We start from the raw sequence: 22,419 nt of genomic DNA on the forward strand, positions 1-22,419 counted from the left end.
TTTACGAAGCTATTTTAAGCAATACGGCATTAATCCTTATCGAATTAAGTACCTTAAATACAGTGTGCAATTAATATAGATCAATATGGTTCCTTACAGCATGTAAATTAAACAAATATTTTCGGAGATATTACAAATTTAAAATTTGCGTTTAAAAATGTGTAATGTAATAAAAATTGTATGAATTTAGATATTCCAAAGATAGCAGGAAATCTTCATAGTAAGTATAGGGGAAGAGGAATTGTTTTACTCCAAATTTAATGCGTGCAGGCCAAGGGCAGTAATGAATGAACCAAAAATACTGGATCGATATTAATCATGTTTTCATTGAGTGACATAGGCATATATATTTTATGCCCGAGCAAAGTCGGGCCGCTATGTTTTTATATACAACGTTCATATTTTTTCTGTAGTGTATTTAATTTAGTATCAGCATTGCACCCGTGCGAAGCCGGGGCGGGTCGCTAGTAGATTATATACAGCATATCTATATTATTACTGAAAATATATTGTAATTTATTAATCACATATAGAATTAACTTTATCATTGTTTTTTTTATTTTCAAGTTATATTTATTTACAACATTTGGTACAATATATGTTAATAATATATAAATTATAAAATGGGAAAATACAAAAATAACTAATTTACCTTAATTACAATATTGTTACTATATTACTATATTACTATATTACTATACACTGTTATGTGAAGAAAGAAGATAAAAGAAACAACACTGAAGGTGTAGGGTTATTTTTAAACCCAGTGCGTAAAATAAAATTATATTTAATAAAACATAGATCAAAATAAATTATAAAACAACTTCTAACTCAATAAATAGCAAAATAAATAAAGCAAATAAGTGTGTGAGATTTTGATGTCGAGGTGGTAGGGAGATCTGAAAATATAATAAAACGTCCCTGAGAAACCAATTTTCAATGACAAGGGTGAAATTATACATGGAATATAATGAAATGATCTGTGATTATTACGATAGGTACTGACAGTTAAAATACTGGTAGCTAAATGTACTAAATGTACGGGTAACTAATTATGTTGGCGGATCATAACAGTGACAAATAATGGCATATACACCAATAGACATCGCTGATCCAAATATATGCAACCATCTAATATTTATTTTCACCATCATACTACAAATTACAAACTTGATCAAAAAAGGTTATTTCCTTTTGATGCTCATATTATAATGAGTCAAGGGAATTTAATATGAAGCTGACAACGAAAATAAAATGACGTTGAAGATATATATTCATATCAGACTTACTCGTACTTGCGTAATTTATACAAGTATACATTTTCTTTAACTTGAAATTTTATGTACGGTCCTACAAATTGCCCTTTTTGATGGAAGAGATTTAAAATGATTTTTTAACCATTTCTATAAATCAAAAGAAGCTCGATACTTAATTATATATGATTTAACATTGAAATCTGTAACGGACAGAGTTTATATTGTTAAATTTATAGGGCAACGAAAGGAAGGCGAGCCTTTTTTCAATCAATCAACAATAATGAGCAAAAAAGGTAACAGGTCAAATGAAAAGTTTCCGGCCTACCAAAGTAGAACAAATTTTTTTGGCAAAATTAGTTTTTTTATTCAACATAATTCCCTTCATTCGACTAAAATGTCTTCCGAGCGAGCATTCTTTTGAGATCTGAGAACAGGATATAGTCGCTGGGGGGCAGATCTGGAGAATACGGTAGATGAGGAAGCAATTCGAAACCCAATTCATGGATTTTTGTCACGGTGTAACAGGTCAATTGAAAAGTCCGCTACCTACCATAGTAATACACATTTTTTTGGCAAAATCTGTTTTTTTTTTATTCAACATAGTTTCCTTCAAGGGTGGCACACTGATTATAGCGACCCTCCAATTTTTCGATAACATTTTTGTAGTACGATTTGTGCTTTGCTTCAAGATAGGCCTCAGTTTCGTCGATTATCTCTTCATTCGACTAAAATTTCTTCCCGGCGAGCATTCTTTTGAGATCTGAGAACAGAAAATAGTCGCAGGAGGCCAGATCTGGAGAATACTGTGGATGAGGAAGCGAATCCAAACACAATTCATGAATTTTTGCATTTGTTTTTACTGACTTGTGACACGGTGCATTGTCTTGGTGAATCAGCACTTTCTTTTTCTTCAAATGCGGCCGTTTTCGGCGACTTCCTTCAAACGGTCTAATAATGCCATGTAATAGTCGCTTTTAATGGTCCCTTCTTTTTCAAGGTAGTCAATGAAAATTATTCTACGTACATCCGAAGATACAGACGCCATAAACTTGCCAGCCGACTGTTGCGTTTTCCCACACTTTGGAGCGGGTTCATCGTGTGCCGACTCGGATGACTGTCGATTTGACCTCGAAGTGAAATGGTGGAGCCATGTTTCATCCATTGTCACATATCGACGCAAAAACTCGGGTTTATTACACTTTATCATCTTCAAACACTGCTCCGAATTATCAACTCGTCGTTGTTTTTGGTCAAAAGTGAGCTCGCGTGGCACCCACTTTGCACGGAGCTTTCTCATACCCAAATATTCGATGTACACATTTAACTGATATCTCTAGAGTGTCTGCTATTTCATTCAGTTTCAATTTACAGGTCATTCAAAATCATTTTGAGGATTTTTAAAATGTTTTCTTCAGTAAGAATATTATTAGTGATTATTAGGAAAGGCGTTGTCTTCCATCATTACAACCGGTCAAGACATACAGCTTTATTAGTTTAATTAAAATTTGATGAATCAGTCATAATGCTCGGATCTAGCCTTGCCCATATACCATGTACCTACATCTCTACAAATCTTTCGTACAGGCGTAAAGCTGCTTTCAACCAGGCTTGTAAAAATCAGATTTTTCAGTGTTTTACCCTGAAATCTCTGAACAGATTTAATATGTCGAATTATGGCTTTACCAGGCTTTACCAGAAAGTCGCAAAGTTATCAACAAAAACGATCATTGATTCGTATTCGAAATATATATGACTAAATTCACTTTGAAAAATACGAAAATGCCTAATAGCTTTTTCTCCAACCCGTTACCTCAGCTTCATTAGATAAGGAAAAAATGAAATTAAATTGAAATAGTAGTTAAAATTTTGATATGAAATATTAATTGGATGTCAATCCAGACCATTGTCTTTATTGAATGTAAAACAACGTATAAAACCAAATGAATTAATAATTCTGTTCAATTGTAGCGATATAAATATATCTACGACTGTTATATTTTAACTGATATCTTGTTTTGAATTCTCTGAACTAAGCTATACTAAGAGATTATAGCATCATAATGTTAAAGTAAATTGGAAAATCAGAATTTCATTAAACCGCATTCTTCGATAAATCGGCGAAACATTGTAATTAAATTCTACATTTATATTGCTAATCTATGTTTGACACTTACTTCATTCCGCTTCAGCTGTGGAATTAAAATCGAAATCGTTTCAGCAAAGTTAAAACTGTTTATGATAGGAAATGCAAAACGTTCAAGGATGTCTGTTAACAAATATATATGTTGAATACAAATCGTACTTTAACGTGTGGATGCATTTCAAATTACCACATTTTTTGAGCCTTATTTCATTTCTTCATTTACCAATCAAATTGAAAGTCAATTAAAATGTCTAAATATTAATTAGGAAGTCATGTTAATTATTGAAGGAATTAAGTTGGAGCGAGTATCGTTTTTAATGAAGCTGAAGAAGTAGTTATGTAGAATGGAAAATTTAAAATAATGTTTCGGTAACTAAATAACGATAGCATTGTTGTAAAGTTTTTAAGAACCACTGATTTCAGAAACGCACCAGGTTTGAGAAAATTTCTCCTTATTAGTCATGAAGAACTATTGGCATAAAATGATGATTGAAATTGATATGGGATATAGCAATCCAAGGTCTGAATATTCTCGCTGAATAAAATCTCCAAAGGTTGTACGAAAATTATAAAGATAGCAGAATATATTTAAAATATATGCATATTAGGTGATTGTATGGATTTTGATCATTTTTCCACTTTTTTTATTCACTATCTCCATTTATTTATTGAGAAACATTGATTCAATACGTATTAAGTAATATATTTTCCATAATTTTCTACAACTTCTCCCCATAAGTCATGCTCGACATGGATCGATCTCAGATTTATTAGGTTTTAACAGTTTGTAATATACCAGGTAAATTGACCCCGGCCTACCATAGTGAAACATATTTTTTTGGCAAAATTAGTTTTTCTTATTCAACATAATTCCCTTCAAGGGTGATACACTGATTATAGCGACCCTCCAACTTTTCAATACCATTTTTAGTACGATTTGTTCTTTGATTAAAATAGGCCTCAGTTTCGTCGATCATATCTTCATTCGACTAAAATTTCTTCCCAGCGAGCATTCTTTTGAGATCTGAGAATAGAAAATAGTCGCTGGGGGGCAGATCTGGAGAATACGGTAGATGAGGAAGTAATTCGAAGCCCAATTCATGGATTTTTGACACGGTGTAGCAGGTCAATTGAAAAGTCCGCTACCTACCATAGTAATACACATTTTTTTGGCAAAATCTGTTTTTTTATTTAACATAGTTCCCTTCAAGGGTGGTACACTGATTATAGCGACCCTCCAATTTTTCGATAACATTTTTATAGTACGATTTGTCCTTTGCTTCAAAATAGGCCTCAGTTTCGTTGATCATCTCTTCATTCGACTAAAATTTATTCCCAGCGAGCATTCTTTTGAAATCTGAGAATAGAAAATAGTCGCTGGGGGGCAGATCTGGAGAATACGGTAGATGAGGAAGCAATTCGAAGCCCAATTCATGGATTTTTGACACGGTGTAACAGGTCAATTGAAAAGTCCGCTACCTACCATAGTAATACATTTTTTTGGCAAAATCTGTTTTTTTTAATTCAACATAATTCCCTTCAAGGGTGATACACTGATTATAGCGACCCTCCAACTTTTCGATAACATATTTGTAGTACGATTTGGCTTCAAAATAGGCTTCAGTTTCGGCGATCACCTCTTCATTCAACGAAAAATTCTTCCCAACGAGCATTCTTTTGAGATTTGAGATCAGCATTTTATATATTTCCAGCTTCAGTAAATCGAGCTCTTTATTAAGTTATCCATCACTATTTTTAACCTAGATTATTAAGGTTTTACTGCATAGACTTTGTTATAGATATATATTTAACGGTCATTTGAATAGTACCCGGCCTACGACAAAGTGGGCGCTACTAGCAATAAATCCACATGATTTTTAGTTACTTTTTAGTAAAATTAAGTTTAATTTATTAGTATTAATAGCAACGATTAATTTCAGTTGATGAACCCTGTGAACTTGGGTGTGACGGTTTATCGTTTTGCACCAACTTCAATAACAGACCGACCGAACTGTTTCGATCGTGTACATCTCAAGCCGATGAAGCCGCCAGGAGCGAGGTAACTCTATGGCAAAACCAGAGTAACATCACTTTAAGGGGTTTGACGTTGCCACTAAAATCGATGGAGAAATATGCGAATATTTGGAAAGCAGTTGCGTGCGGCTTACAGATTAAACCATGTTCAAGGTCAGTATATTAAATCTGAAATCCATTTTTTTAAAATATTTAATTTATTGAGTCTAGTCATTGAATATATCACGTTCTATATAACTATTATCGAGTTTAGGTCATGGCAAATATGTTAGTTCATAAAAAGTAAATTAAAGAAAAAATCAGAAAGGGACAAAACTAGAAATTCAAACTAAACGAAAGTATTGTGGAGAATCGTTATACATTTTAGTTGGTGAGCTTGAGTGTATTAAAAGACACAACAACTTTTTGTAGCAGAAACGTAAGAACATTATTTTGTAGCATTACATCGTTTGGTCATATATCAATATATTTCAAACTTTAAACAGCGATGATTAAACAAGACCTTTCATTCTAGTTGCCATATTTGCCAGACAGTTTTCTTTCTTATTACCATTTAGTTTAAGCGAAGATGCATGTCTCAAAAGGTAAAACACTTTTCTAACGCGCTAACCAACTATGAACAAAATGCTGGAACCATTTAGTGGCTGCCTATTGACAATTCGTTTCTGTTCTTTCACATTAAAGTCTCTTAATCACTCACATATGGAAAAACAGGGTATAAAATGAAAAATTGCGATAGCCTATATCTCGCAAACTATAAGAGATAATTCAATTTGGCAAACGGCTACATAATCAGCATGCCGAATACTACTTGCAAAATGCATAGTTCATAAGACCATTTTACAGTTTTGGCGTATATGGATAAACAGGGCCTAAAATATTAAATTTCGATAGTGTAGTTTTCTGTGAAGTGAGTTAATAATAATATTTCCTACATCATTGGCTATACTCTGAATCTGACAATTACTCTCAATATTACCTTTGGGAAACAATAAACAAATGAGGGTGTTATTTTAATAAGCTTATCTATAAAAACAATAGAGCAATGAAAAGCTGAATGCAAAATTTGCTGTAAGTATTGTTTATTAAAACGAAAATAAAATATATAAATTATACACCATATTGTTATAAATAATGGGGTAATTAGATATGGATTAGTGAAATTTTGACAATTATTTATTAGATTGTTACTTGTCATTGTCGACTAATTTACAATTGTCTTTACGTAGTCGTAACGTAGTCTCTAGTCTATTAGTGATTTGTAAGTGTTGCTTTTTTTCTATTAAATGCATCTTTCTACACTACACTACACAAGATCAAATGGTTTTTCTTTCAAATCGAATGAGTCTGTATTCTGTTCTGATATTGTCCAAGAGTAGCAATACTTCGATACTCGATAACATAAGTGCGGTGTGTGCTCGTACTTCCTTGAGGTTATCCTGATTTCCTGAGTAACAGTGGATATCTCAAGGTGTTGGTGTAATTAATCCGTCCTTTAGTATCTTGGCCCACTTACTATAGTAGACCTATAGATATAGACACAAGAAAATTCTAATCTAAATAAAATAATTGAAAAAAAAAAAATGTTATCAAATATAATTTATTTTAACATTATAGTACATCTAATACAGATAATACGAAGGACTTAAAACTACAATTAAGAACACAGGTATAATAGTTTGAAGGTTAGATTTGTTTTGTTTGCATTTAACTCTTTTCCACACCATCCATGAGGTAGAGTTTCTAGGCGCGTTTTTTATGTAGTGTTATCACTCTGGAGACCTAATCGACCTAATTAACAATTGTATATCTGACAAAACAATTTTACTTTCATTCGATTATAAGTATATTTAGTTTTTACGTTTAGTTCTTGTATTCTTGGATGGTGTGTTTAATTGGCAAGTCATCTTGATATCACTGTATTTTTATTTCTTCTGCTACTACCTGTGTACATCCTTCTTGATAAAATAAATCGCTGAATTCTGTCCGCTGAATAAAATATGCCTTCACCATATCTACAAAACAGTTAGTATTCGTTCTGTCCTCGTATGTTCTAACCTAATGCTTATGATTAATTTTGAACAATTATAATCATATCTATGCACACAAATCATTCATGCCCTTAAAATACCATTTTATATAGTTATATTCAATTAATTATGTGCATACCTTTAGTTGTTACCACTCGCATCACTTTGTCTCAGGTATTTCCAGCATTGCACAGCATTATCACATATCCTGAAAGTTTTCTTCAGTCACTTTCACTTTACGACTAACTGCCCAATTCAATAACTAAACTGTTAATTTCTAATCTGTCTAAAACATGTTCATGATTCTGCCATTTGTCAATTACATCCTTTGTATGGAAAAAGTTACAATACAAAAACTGTTTGGATATGTGAAAGGAAACACTGCCAACCATAAAACCTTCGGTTTGGATGAATTCCATAATATGGAATTCTATTCAAATTATATTTCATTATATTCAAATTCTATTTACGAAAATATTAATTTCAGTAACATACCTAAACATCATTTTTGTAAAAAAAATATTTTTTCACATTTAAACATTTATAAAGCAGTGGATTTTAATGTAGTTATCACAAATTAATTTACGAAATCGTGTATGTTGATACATTTTTAACATGTTGCTTTTATATCATTAACAAATATAGAACGAACCACTCTAAACATCGTAAAATGGAATTGAGTATAACCTAATTAACTTTTTCGCATACCCAAACTGAAAGGCTATGATTGATTTCAATCTAAATATTTGTGCTGGAAACTACAACATAAACAACATTTCCAGATTGGTGATCATGAAAATCCAAAAACCTAAACAGATTACATCACATCGACCACTAAAATCTACGGGGGATCTTTTAATAGCGTTGCTTTCTCTTAATATATAGAAATAAGAAAATAAAAAATAACATCACCATCGTTGTGTATACTACTTAACGATATGCATTCCGTTCAAAAGTTTGGAAACATCTTATTTTTAGTTAACATAACAAAAATACTGAAATAAATAAACATCAACAATCAAACTCGAACAGTTATGTTATTTTAGAGTTGTTTTGTTGGTAATTTAATTTTTTGTATATGTCTCAAAATTATATTATTATTTATTATATATTATTATACAAACTGATCAGTTGGTAGTAACAAAAATTATATTGTAGGTATTAAGTTAAATTGTGTGTATATACTAGAATATAAAATACGTGTAGTGGATAGGTGAAATAAGGTTTTTAATTATTTTTATTTGTTTGTTTTTTTGTGTTAAAAATCTAAGTTTGATTATTTTCCAATTTTTAGTGAATTCCTTATTTATTTTTTGAAGTCGGTTCAATTTTTGTTAACACTATTTTATTTTTCGCTTTTTCGTGTTAGATATTTACGCAATAAATTACGCAGTTATTTTATTTAATAATATTACTATGGGTAGGCCAAGTAAAGGTTAGTATGAGGAAAATAGTATAAAAGAAACAATGAGTGAAAATAAGAAGCGCTTCAAGCCCCGAGGTCCGCGAATTAAACCTAGGTGATTTGACAAATGTTCTAACTCAACTATATTATATTTCACCATAGAAGTAACCGTCTTTGACATTTCTACATATTTTCTTAGATAAAAAATATGTGAAAACTTTGTACATGACTTTGAGCGTTTCCCTCAATTTCTCCCCTTCCCCCAACAGGTCCTGATTTAGTTCCATTGGCCCCACCTCGGAAGTGCACTCTTTCGAATAAGAAAATTATTTTGAAAATCGATCCATAATTGACGGAGAAATCGGCATATATTAAAACATATAATAAAAACAATATACAGCTGAACATAGAACCTCCTCCTTTTTCGAAATCGGTTAATAAAGCGCTGCACTTGTGTTTTATGACCACAAAGGTTACTATACCGCCAATTGTTGATTTCTTAGAACTGGAGATTTTAATCGTTGCTTCCATATTGAATATAGTCTAGCATTTTGAATTGACTATTTACAATTTCAAAGTGGGGTTAAATCTGTAGATGCTAATATTAGATATCCTTTCAAAATAAATAATATCTAAGCATCATATGTCAACAATATCCGGATATTAAATTGAGAAGAATATATTGGCTATTTGGATGAAATTTTCTAGTCCCAAGTTCCAACACACAATAATATACTTCTGTATAAGCAAATCGTTGGGTCCATATAGATATATGACATTCATATATGGCATTGTGTCAAGAATTGCAATCCGGATATAATTCCCCGACATACCATATACCTGGGCTAATATCGCATGATACTTCAGAAATAATAATCTCCATAGAGTCTGGCTTCTGACAAGATGCCTCCAGAGGACTAAGCCTCTTTAGCTGGTGTGTTGTGGCCTCAGCGCAAAAGCAGAGCACATTGCTAGTGTACACGTTATTGTTAGCGTAGTGGTCGAACCTATAGTCTATTTAAAATTTTTTTAGTAATGCGTCATGGATATTTGTGACTTCGAAACATTGCAATGTTGCCGCATCAACTCTTGAGTATTAGTTGAGTTTGGCTTTGACATACGAGAAAATTCTAATATAAATAAAATAATTAAACAAAAAGTCATCAAATATAATTTGTTTTAACATTATAGTACATCTAATACATATATTATCGAAGGACTTAAAAGTACTATTAGGAATACAGGTATGATAGTTTGTAGGTTAGATTTGTTTTGTTTACATTGAACTCTTCAGAGGCCTAATTCACTTAATTAACAATTGCATATCCGAGAAAGTTATTTTACTTTCATTCCAGAGTATACTTACCTTTTTACGTTTAGTTCTTGTTTCCTTCGATGCTGTGTTTACTTGTTAAGTCATCTTGGTATCACTGTATATTTTATTTCTTCTGCTACTATCTGAGTACACCATTCTTCCTAAAATTAATCACTCAATTCTGTCTAATGCATTTACCATACCTACAAAACAGTTAGTATTCATTATCTCCTCATACGTTCTAACCTAATGCTTATGTTTAAATTTGAACAATTACAATCATATCTGTCTTGTATCAAATCTTTAACGCCCTACAATACTGTTTTCTACAGTTACATTCAATTAGTTATGTGCATACCTTTAGTTGTTTCCACTCTCATCACTCTGTCTCAAGAATTTCCATCATTGCACAGCATTATCACATCCTGAAAGTTTCCTTCAATCACTTTCACTTTCCGACTCACTGTCCAATTCAATCACTACACTGTTCATTTCTAATATGTCTAAAACCTGTTTAAGATTCCACCATTTATCAATTACCGCCTCTGTATGTCTTATCGAGTTCATCCAAACCGAAGGTGTTATGGTTCACAATGCTGCTTTCCACATATCCAAACAGTTTTTGATAGAATATCCTTCTCGATCAGTAATATATCTGCAACTAATTATTAATAATGATTAATATAATGACCAACAAAACCTAATCGAATGTACTTTTTTGTTACTGTCTTGCCAAGTGTGCCACAATGAACCATTTTGAAATATTCAAGTTTCATCAAGATGCACATATTCAAATAGTTTATCATCCTTCGTCTTATTTTATGCCTTCAAAAATTGAATTCATTCTAAGACAATGTCTGAAAGTTCCATTAAACCTTTCCAAGGGTTATCTTTACGCCATTTAAACCCCTGTAGGGGTGTATGAAAGGATGTCTTACATCCCTCAAAAAGCTGCATATCTCTAACTCTTTTATGTATACTTTCCAGACAGACAATTTTCTCTAAAATAATTTTATAAAATTATGTTTATATCGATAAAGTAGTTTGTGTACTTACTGTTCTTATACGTTATAATATACGTTCGTATATTTGGTCTCGAATAGAGCCAATATCAAGATGGTCAAGTTTCGTAACCCACTTTGTATGTAGACGGGTTTTCTTGGGTAAATCTAACGTATTCTATTTCATTTTGTATTCACATTACCCATACTTTATTTTTTTAATATTTAGCGCGGAAGCAACCTGTTAAAAACATTTTCAATAAAATAGTAGGGACTTATATTATTAAATATCATCAATAATTACCTCTCTAATGGAAATTATAGGCAAAAAGGGGCCTCTATTGTTTCGTTACCTTTCGAGTTGTTGTATTAAAGCCGCAATCAATTTGTGACCCTGAATATCTACTGTTTTCGGCATTTTCAAACGAAATTATATTACTATACCTACATTACGGAGCGATTGAGAATTGATCAAAATAATCAAATCGTTAAAATAACGTTTGTCGGTTTTTAGTCTGTAATAATAATAACTAATACTTTGAGTAATTTTGCGTACGTTTTGCGAATGCAAAATTCTTTAATGCATTAGTGTTAAGAGGTGTTAACTCTTACCTACAAATTATTGTGGATGTATAATTAACTGTAGTTTTCAGATATACCATAATGTTAAAATCAATTATATTTGATAAAATTTTTTTCAGTTATTTTATTTAGATTAAAATTTTCTTGCATGTCAAAATCAAACTGAACCAAAACTCAGATTTGAGACAACATTGTAATGTTTCGACGTTACAAATATCCATGACGCATTACTAAAGAAACTTTGAATAGACTATAATATATTTTAATACCAAAATCTTTTCACTTTTCATACTGTATCATTGAACAAGTAATTATGTTCAGATGCGATTTTCAGTAACGTAACTGAGATATTATTTAACAATAAAAAATTAATTTTCTGTTATTGATTTATTTCTATTCTTCAGACAGTCGCATGCAAACCAAATTTGTAAAGATGTATGTCTTCAAATACTGACCGAGTGCGTAGACTGGACCAGAATATCTCCAATTCACTCGCCTGAATCCATTTGTGATTCCTTATCACCCGAAGACCCAAACATGTCCTGCATTAGACTAGATGATTATTTGTACCCCTCCACAATGACGTATCCAAAAATATCAGGTAAAATGTACAAGAAATATATACGGAAACTTTTGTTCACATTTAGAATAATTTTGCAGGTCAAGTCTCTAGTCCTTGCAAGGGAAATCCTTGCGAATCGAATGAAATATGTCTCATCAACAAGAACTGTATACACGGAATCAATTGTAAGCCTTATATTTGTCAACCTGGATGCAAACTGGGCGAGGTATCTCAATATATGGTAAGAGTCCTGGGTTTTATATTGTTCCAATTAGAGATGCCGAAAAAAATGTCGATATATTTGGCCATATTAAAAAAAAGATATCTTAAACATTTTAAAAACACTAAATTATTTTTAATAAACATTTTAAAATGTTACTTATTAAAAATATACATTTCAATATATTAATATATATCCGCCGACATATGAATTTAACAGTTCAATCGAAAAGTCCCCGACCTGATACATAGGTGGCGCCACTAGAATTAAATCCATATATTTTTTAGTTAGCATTAAGCCTCAAAAGATGCGTGTATAAATGACTGTTGGATCATTACTTTGTGAATTATAGCATTTTGCGTGAAGCAACTTTTGTTATTGTTAAAAAAACGGATAAAAAGTAATTTCGCGTGTTCATAAAGTAATTAGCTTTTGAAAGGAAAAAATACAGTTGAACCAAAAACTTGTTGAACCAAAGACTTGAAGGCTTGATAACGAATTTCCGGACACTGCCCCAGGAAAATCAACCACCAAGTGTCTCCCAAAAGAGGTTGTTACCAACAAAAACCTCAATAAAAAATTCACAATAATTTGAATGACCCTAAATTGAAATTAAATGAAATAACAGACACATTAAGGATATCAACTGAACGTGTACATCATATTATTCACGAATATTTGGGTATGAGAAAGCTCTGTGCAAAGTGGGTGCCACGCGAGCTCACTTATGACCAAAAACAACGACGAGTTGATTATTTGGAGCAGTGTTTAAAGATGATCAAACGTAATAAATTCGAGTTTTTGCGTCTATATGTGTCAATGCATGAATCGTGGTTACATCATTTCACACCGAAGTCCAATCAATAGTTATCCGAGTGGACTGCACACGATAAACCCGCTCCAAAGCATGGGAAAACGAAATAGTCGGCTGGCAAGGTTATGGCGTCTGTATTTTGGGATGTTTATGCGTATAATTTTCATTGACTACCTAGAAAAAGGAAGGGCCATTAACAGCGACTATTACATAGCGTTATTGGACCGTTTGAAATATGAAATCGTCAAAAAACGTCCGCGTTAAAAAAAAAGAAAGTGCTGCTACACCAAGACAATGGACCGTGTCATAAGTCAGTGAAAACAATGGCAAAGAATCCATGATTTGGGCTTCGAATTGCTTCCTCATCCACCGTATTCTTTAGATCTGGCCCTCGGCGACTATTTCCTGATCTCAAATCTCAAAAGAATGCTCGCTGGGAAGAAATTTTCGAGTGAAGAGGTGATCGACGAAACTGTGGCCGATTTTTAAACAAAGGACAAATCGTACTACAAAAATGGTATCGAAAAGTTGAATGATCGCTATGATCAGTGTATCACCTTTGAAGGGAATTATGTTGAACAAAAAAAAAACTAGTTATGCCAAAAAAGATGTGTTTTACTCTGGTAGGCCAGGGCTTTTCAATTGACCTATTATATATTTTTTAAACATCCAGATTTTTCTGGGCGACCAACATATCTAGTTCCAATTGATTGATGTTGTTGTCTTACTTTTGCAGGTTCCTGATGGTTCTTATGTCCGCATACCCATTCCTAATAATCCCAAGGGTTGCTTGAAAATATGCAAATGCAACAGGAACAAGATAGAAGAGTGTCAACCGTTACCTTGTATACCGTTAACATCATGTTTATTGGGTAATTTGCCTTAGCTCTTGGTGTATGGTGTGATAAAATAATGCAATTTGTATTTTACAGGAAGCACTCATCAACTACATGGCTCCACTTTCGATATTGATTGTAATAGTTGCAGTTGTTACGCTGGAGAACTAATTTGTAGTAAGAGGCAGTGTGAGAATAGTGCGGTAGGCGGGATAAACACGGCTTATACTACTTTGCCTTGCAATTGTCCGCCGCACTATGTCCCAGTATGCGGAAGGAATGGAATTACGTATCCTTCTGCCTGTTTAGCAAAGTAAGTATGGAGTACAAACTCATTTTCAAAACACCAAATTTTTTGTAAGGTCACATTTCTGTGGCGGTTGTTGTTTTATTAAGTTCCCTTTAAATGTTTAGTATTTGTTTATTAAATGTAAAAAATTGTCTTAACGTTTGTGTAACCTGTCAAAAATGTATGTATGTCATAATTTTTTTTCTTGTTTTCTGAAACAAAAAATATATAGAAAAACTTTTGTGTTATAATTCAATGCTGTTTCAATATTTCAACTCAGTAGATCATTTGCTGTTCAAGTTTTGTCATTTTTAATATTTCGTTTAATTGCTTTAAACGAAAAGCCACATTGCTAAGATCAACAAATATATATATATATATATATATATATATATATATATATATATATTTTTTTGTTTTTGTTTTTAATGTCATTAGCACTAACATGTTTTTTGAGATTCTCTAGGATCTCAACTGAACCTGTTCATTTTCATTTTAATTTAAAAAGATGGAATGTTAATGGTACTGTTAAGCGTAAGCCTCCCACCCACAGTCATCTAGTACTACTAAAACTATTCTTTACGAACACTTAAATCATGTAATATTTACAAAAATGAGAACAGTATTTCGTTTTATAATAAAATATAGGTTTCAGGCGAATTTTGATTTAGTTATTTTCTTTATAGAACATAAATTCTTGTAAAACGACAAAATATATTTATATGTTAAAAGGATTTACGCGATGAAACGTAAATATGTTTACGTATATGTTTGCTTTCTAGGTGTGCTGGATTAAACGATGCGGATATAGAGCTGCCGCCTTGTCAGAACCCCTGCAAGCAAAATATTTGCCCCATAGGACACAAGTGTGTTCCCAACTATCAGACGTGTTTATCTCTAATGCATAAACCATGCAAGCAGTACGAATGCAGTGAGTATAATTATAAAGCAGTCAGGAATTTCGGGCTGCTCGCTATTTCTGTCCGAATCACTGTCGGGTTTTATGTAATTTCTTGGAAAGCACTCAAATACCCATCAATTATAAACTAAAAGTTGTTTAATTATAAATCAACCGATTTTAAATAAATGCTAAATTGATTGTGATTATTTAAAAATAAAAATAACAAATATGATAGTGGAGAGATTTCGTTAAAGTACCACAAATATTTAAATAAAATATATAAGCAAGAAAATATTTCCACTAAAGGGCATTTCTAGTAAATACAGAAAAGTCCCACTGATGGTACTTGGCATTAAGCCTACCGACTAGCCAGTAACCAAGTTAGAGACCGTTCCATAAGGCATCCGGGCTTACCCAGCGTGGTTACTGGCGTGACTGCGATGGTTATTCCTTGTCGAATGTCCCACTGTTGCCTACTACAATTGCATTCACAAACATAAATTACATCTATGCCCCAATGTCGATAGATTTTGTATATTTTTTTTAAACTAAAAAAATTTGTTTTTAAAACAGTATTTAGAATAAAAGGTCAGCTGTTAGTTTACTATTTTGCTTAAGTGCTTATAGTTTCAGCATTTATAACATTATAAATACTGTTATTCTTTAGTGATAAAACCTATTTAATTTTTCGTGTTCATGTCTTCGACGTATATTCTCTTGGATATAATATACAGGGGATCATTCGTCCTTCAAGCAATTGCAGTTCTTAGTCCAAATAGTTTCCAATGGATTGTTGTCCCAATCTTATAATAAAACATCCACCATTGGCTTCAAAGATATTGGATGTGGAAATATACGTCTCACTCACTACTGTAAAACTCTCCATAACGATTCAATTATGTGGAGGTCGAGCGATTGTACTATCCAGGGATGGTATTCAGATATTCCTCAAACTAAGACTGTCCCTTTTTCTGCTGATGTGTGAGCGAAATTATGATTATCACTTTGTAATATGGCAGTGTTTGGCGTCAATATTACAGTCAAACAGTAAAAAGTTGCCATTGAGGATGTCAAGAGATACATTCGTAATAAAGCGGCTAGTGATGTGATTAAATGACCAGATGAATATCATGATGTTTCCACCAAGATTCGAGCAGATCGATTCATGTGACTGTACCAATTTCTTCGAATCATCAAGGGTCCATCTTATAGAGGGTTTCGCAGTCGCAGTTCATCCATAAATGTTAACATAGTCTTGTGGAGTTCCCGCCGTACCGTTTTTGTCGGTAAATACGGTATTATTCAAGTTAGTGTTGAGTTTTACTGTTACTTTTTCGGCGATAGTTTTTTGTTAGCTAGCCACAATTCGTTTTAATGTTTGTATGTCTCTGTGAGTTAACTTTGGGTTTCGCTCACATTTTTCTTCGCTGATGATGTTTTACCATATTTTCTGTATGCTGTCATTACAGTAAATATTTTCGTTTCTGAAACGTTGAACAATTCGTCGCATAATTTACATGGAAACAGTGTTACCAATATGCAATAAGATGTACTATATTGCACGGTAGTCATATTATTTTGCCTATACGCAGTATTTATGCCAACGTTTTCTCTAGTCCTTAAAACAGTTGTTGACAAATTTCTGGAGTAGCCTTCATAGCCTTCTTGAATTCGAATTTAGTGTCCTCAAGAATATCATTGAAGCGGTTTGTTTTGGTTCGAGAAATAATCTGACAAAGCTAGACGGGACATAGAGTGCCTGCAGAATGATGAGATTTGAATATTTGCTGAGAAAGCCCTGAAGAAAGAACTGTGTCAAAGCGTTTTATCATCCTGAGAAATTCTAAGACTTTGGTATATAGTTTTTAGTTTCTTGTGGTACATATTAGGTGCTTGCATATATTTTAATCAGCGATATTTATTGATGAATTGCAAGGTAAATAATCTAGTCTAGTATGTTAAATAAGAGAGTTGATATTTGATAAAATTTAGTGCTATTGAGTTATTTGATGTATTCAGGAATAATGTAACGTGCCTGAATGTTGCCTGAATCCACCAAAAACCTTTAGTAACTCATGATGATGGTGCTACGTCATATCTCAATTGCCGGTTTTGGTTTCAAATATTTAAAAGTTATAATTGGGATTTTGGCGGACTGGAGGACTAGAAAAGTTAAGAAGAAATGCATTGCAGGACTTTTTTTGGGCAAAAACTCACCTGAAACTTTCAAAGAATTCTGAGATAGTATAACAGGTCAACTGAAAAGTCTCCGGCCTACCATAGTAAACACATTTTTTAACAAAATTAGTTTTTTTTATTCAACATAATTCCCTTCAAGGGTAATACACTGAATATAGCGACCCTCCAACTTTTCGATACCAATTTTCTACTACGATTTGTAATTTGCTTCAAAATAGGCCTCAATTTCGTCAATCACCTCTACATTCGACAAAAATTTCTTCCCAGCGAGCATTCTTTTGAGATTTGAGAACAGGAAATAGTCGCTGATGGCCAGATCTGGAGAATACGGTGGATAGGGAAGCAATTCAAAGCCCAATTCAGGGTTTTTTGCCATCGTTTTCACTGACTTGTGACTCTGTCTATTGTCTTGGTGAAGCAGCACTTTATTTTTTTTCAAATGCGGCCGTTTTTCGGCGATTTCATCCTGTGAAACGGACCAATAACGCTATGTACTATTCGCTGTTGATGGTTCGTCCTTTATCAAGGTAGTCAATGAAAATTATTCCATGCGCATCCCAACATACAGACGCCATAACCTTGCCAGCCGACTGTTGAATTTTCCCACGATTTGGTCCGCTCGGATGACTGTCGGTTAGACTACGGAGTAAAATGATGAAGCTATGTTTCACCTATTGTCACATATCGACGCAAAAACTCGGGTTTATTACATTTGATCATCTTCAAACACTGCTCCGAATCATCAACTCGTCGTTGTTTTTGGTCAAAAGTGAGCTCGCGTGGCACCCACTCTGCCCAGAGCTTTCTCATACCCAAATATTCGTGAATGATATGATATACACGTTCAGTTGATATCTTTAGTGTATGTACTGTTTCATTCAATTATTATTTACGGTTATTCATAATCATTTTGTGGATTTTTTAATTGTTTCCGTCGATAACAACCTCTTTTGGGCGTCCGTTGCCATTGGCGTCATTGTCTTCGGTGCTCATTTCACTACGTCTAAACTTAACATACCAATCTTTGATGGTTGATTTTCCTGCGGCACTGTCCGGAAACTCAGCATCAAACCAAATTTTTGCTTCAACTGCATTTTGTCTCTTCAAATGCAGTATTTTATCAACACGCGAAATTACTTTTTATCCGTTTTTCCACAATAACAAATATTGCTTCACTCAAAATGTTATAATTCACAAACTAATGATCCGACAGCTGTTAAATTTATACACGCATCTTTGAGGGTTAGAGCTAACGAAAAAACATATGGATTTAATTCTAGTAGCGCCATCTATGTGTCAGACCTGTTACAGTTGATGGATCAAATGTGTTGAAGGAATTTTTTGTTTCATTGCGTGCAACGCTAAAAGGAAAATGTTTTCTGCGAGATATTGTGATAGGCGATGAAAAGTGTATCTATTACGACGCAAAAAGTTTATAATAGAGTATATGCAAGTACCTAATATTTAAATGTATTATTTTAACTTTATTGTGTGTAAAGAGAAGTATACGGAACAATATTAATAAAAGCATTAGATTGGAAAATAAACTTCTTTATTTTGCAGTTAATGGTTCTGTGGTGTGTGAGAATTTACCGGCTGATCCAGTCTGTGATGTAGATAATCAACAGTTCGACAATGCCTGCCTTTTGGCTCACCACAATGCCAAGTTAGCGTATAGAGGTCCATGTTTAAATAAATGCAAACGAACTGGATATGTAAGATTATTATTTATTCGAGTATTGAGGTATATTTTATTGATATGTTTATTTTCATCGAGTTAGGTTTGCGGAATAAATGGAAGGACCTATATGTCAGAATGTGCAGCATTTGCTGACATGGTATCCGTCGACTACGAAGGACCTTGTTCGTCTATCGGTTTAATAACCAATTACAAAGCTAATCAGTGTTCTAATGTCAAATGTCCAAAGTTATCGGATCCAAATTGTTTGGGTATGTATCAAAAGTTTCAATTCATTAAATTTTTTCAATATATTTATAATGATTATGAAATTAATATTGTAATGGGCAAATTTACATTTTTAAGAGGAACCTAATATTATTAAGATTTTTTTAGTGATAATATAAAACTATGTTATTAATTAAGTTTGAGACCAAACAATTAACATTTTATTATAAATTAGTTTTAAAATGGTTTTTATATTGTTATCACCGTATTCCTTACTTCTAATTAGTACTTAATACCATAGTAAATTAAGACCTTGATTTTGATATTCCTCCAAAATATTGTAGAGTTTTTTATCAAACAAAGTATTGTTAAAATTTGTCGCACGGACGCTATTTGTTTATTTTATATTTAGTTGAAAGTTTTGTCTCGGCAAAAAATGTAACTGAAACGTGAACACTTTCGTGCGATGACTTTTACGATATTCGACGTGGATTATCACATCAAGAGTGCATCAATCAACTTAATTTAACTTTTGGCGATGAAGCTCCATCAAAAACCACCGTGTATCGCTGGTTTAGTGAATTCATTCGTAGTGGTCATTCGCTGTCCGACGAGTTTCGTGAAGATCGTCCAAAATCGGTTGTCGTGCCAGAAAAATGATTAAGTTCGTCATGTCACAACACAATTTGACAATCGCTCAAAAAAGGCTCGTGTCGATTGGTGCAAAGAAATGCTTAAGAAATTCAATCGCGGTGCTTCGAAAGACGTTTATAAAATCGTGACAGGTGACGAATCATGGATATATTTGTATGAGCCCAAATGTAAGCAGCAGTTGTCTGTATGGGTGTTCCAAGATGAACCAAATCCAACAAAAGTTGTTCGCGCACGAAGCACTTCAAAGAAAATGGTGGCCTGTTTCTTCGGGAAAACTGGTCATATTGCAACAGTGCTTCTAGAGGATCGTCGAGCAATAAATTCTGATTGGTACAGAACCATTTCTTTGCCAGAGGTCTTCGATAAAATTAGGAAAACAAACAAGAGACGCTGGATTGTTCTTCATCATAACAATGCGAGTTCTCACACATCGACTCAAACAAGAGACTATTTGAGCACTCAAAACATTGAACTGATGGGTCATCCGACGTATAGCCCTGATTTGGCACCCAATAACTTCTTTATGTTCCCATCCGTGAAGAGTAAACTGTGTGGTCAACGATTTTCATCGCCCGAAGAACCTATCGAAGCGTTCAAAAATCATGTTTTGAGATACCTCATTCGGAATGGAATAAATGTTTTAAAAAATAGTTTAACCCTATGCAAAAAGTATTGATCATCGTGGCGAGTACTTTAAAAAACAATAAAAATATATTCGCAGATTAACTATTTGTTTTTTTTCCTATTCCCGAAATATAAATAGTGACCCTGGTAACTTGTTAAGTTAGAAAATCCTTGCTTTAGATGTTTTCATTAACTAGCACACAAGTGAGTACCTAAAGAAGCAGTGTTACTTCCGTGATCATCAATCAGTGATAAATGTACGACAACACGTACGACAATGTACGTAAACAACAACACGAACATCAAATGTATTTTTTGAGAAGAGGGAAGAGCTCTTTTACTATTATATACATTCTTTTGAAACGTGAGAATGTCAATACTCCAAGAGCTTTGCCAATTGTTGCAATTTCTTTTAGAGAAATTCATCCGTTGCCCCTTTTACATAATAATGGCAATTGTATATTTTATTTTATCTATATATATATATATACATATTCTTTTTTATCGTTTGTATTAATAACTTATTTGTTTCAGGTATAACACCACCTGGAGCTTGTTGTCCTCTCTGTGGAGGAGCTTTAAGATTGTTATTCAGTACAAAACAAATAGACCGAGCTCTGTACGCTCTACAAAACAAAAGCACTGAAGCTGTGAATTTAAGATCATTACTAAAGGGTTTGGAAAGACAGATCCAACTAGCTCAATGTACAGTTAGAGGATTTATGACCATTGAAACTGACATATTCCTCACGGTACAATCAACGGAAAGGTAAGGATAATTTTAAACTCCTCGATAACGATTCTTTAAAGAAAATATTCCAGGAATCCATCCTCCTTGCAGTTGGAAGCTTGTATAAGAGAAGCAGAGAAAATAGCGAGCTTAATTAACATGCAGAGTCCCAGAATAGCAACTGAACTGAGTCTGAGCTCTCTCACATTAGCTACCATCGTCCACACCGATGTGATAACAAGCACTTCATCATGGAACTCTCCAAATTTCGTAATTCTACTTACTATGATGGTATTTTTGAGATTAGGATTCTAATTGTCGTTACCAGTTTTAATATCACGACATTTTCAACGAAACTAACATGATATTTATCTGTGATATAATGTAAGCTACATAACAATGAGTCTAGATATTTATTTTAAACTAATTTAACATTGCTTGAAAATACATTTTTTTTTTCATGGATATGTTGTAGATTGTGCTTTCATTATGGCCAAAGATTTGTAAATAGTCATTGATCGATTGAGAGATATCTCATGTAAATATTACAAAAACTGTTGTTACAAACAACTGAGTTGATGAAAGACACATTAACGTTACCAAAAAAATAAATGTTATGTATTGAAAGACTTTGTATATAAAATGATTTTGTTGTAAATGTTTGTATATCGTTACTAAAATTATTATTTATGTTACCAAAATGAAGTTATAATGATGAATATTTTAATTTTTAAGGGTGATTTACCTTATGATGCTGTAAAGTTGGAAGTTTATATAATAAAATGATATTTCTATAGTTATTCTTGTTTTTATCTGCTTGTTCCATTAGGATATTGTATAACATTAAAAGTACCTTCACCATAATAAAAAAATATACTGCTATTTTTAATAAGTTAAAATTTTTAGGATAATAAACGC

At 32.8% G+C, this 22,419-nt stretch overlaps 1 protein-coding gene across 1 annotated transcript in view; it reads left to right on the forward strand.

The window, feature by feature from the left end:
• The window catches only part of Reck (Reversion-inducing-cysteine-rich protein with kazal motifs), a 164,840-nt gene extending 142,539 nt beyond the window's left edge, over positions 1-22,301 (forward strand). Inside the window, exons 9-18 of the mRNA XM_076401879.1 lie at positions 5,340-5,586; positions 12,171-12,367; positions 12,427-12,569; positions 14,099-14,234; positions 14,295-14,511; positions 15,270-15,418; positions 19,151-19,302; positions 19,369-19,537; positions 21,306-21,540; positions 21,594-22,301. Of these exons, the coding sequence (XP_076257994.1) occupies positions 5,340-5,586; positions 12,171-12,367; positions 12,427-12,569; positions 14,099-14,234; positions 14,295-14,511; positions 15,270-15,418; positions 19,151-19,302; positions 19,369-19,537; positions 21,306-21,540; positions 21,594-21,816 (1,868 nt within the window). The 3' untranslated portion in view covers positions 21,817-22,301. The remainder of the gene's footprint in view (positions 1-5,339; positions 5,587-12,170; positions 12,368-12,426; positions 12,570-14,098; positions 14,235-14,294; positions 14,512-15,269; positions 15,419-19,150; positions 19,303-19,368; positions 19,538-21,305; positions 21,541-21,593) is intronic.
• The last annotated feature ends 118 nt before the right edge of the window (positions 22,302-22,419 follow it).

This window comes from Rhynchophorus ferrugineus, unplaced genomic scaffold, assembly GCF_030347505.1.
Source record: "Rhynchophorus ferrugineus isolate W39M unplaced genomic scaffold, kcgeb_rfMv2 rfM1, whole genome shotgun sequence".
Classification (NCBI taxonomy): Eukaryota; Metazoa; Arthropoda; class Insecta; order Coleoptera; family Curculionidae; genus Rhynchophorus; species Rhynchophorus ferrugineus.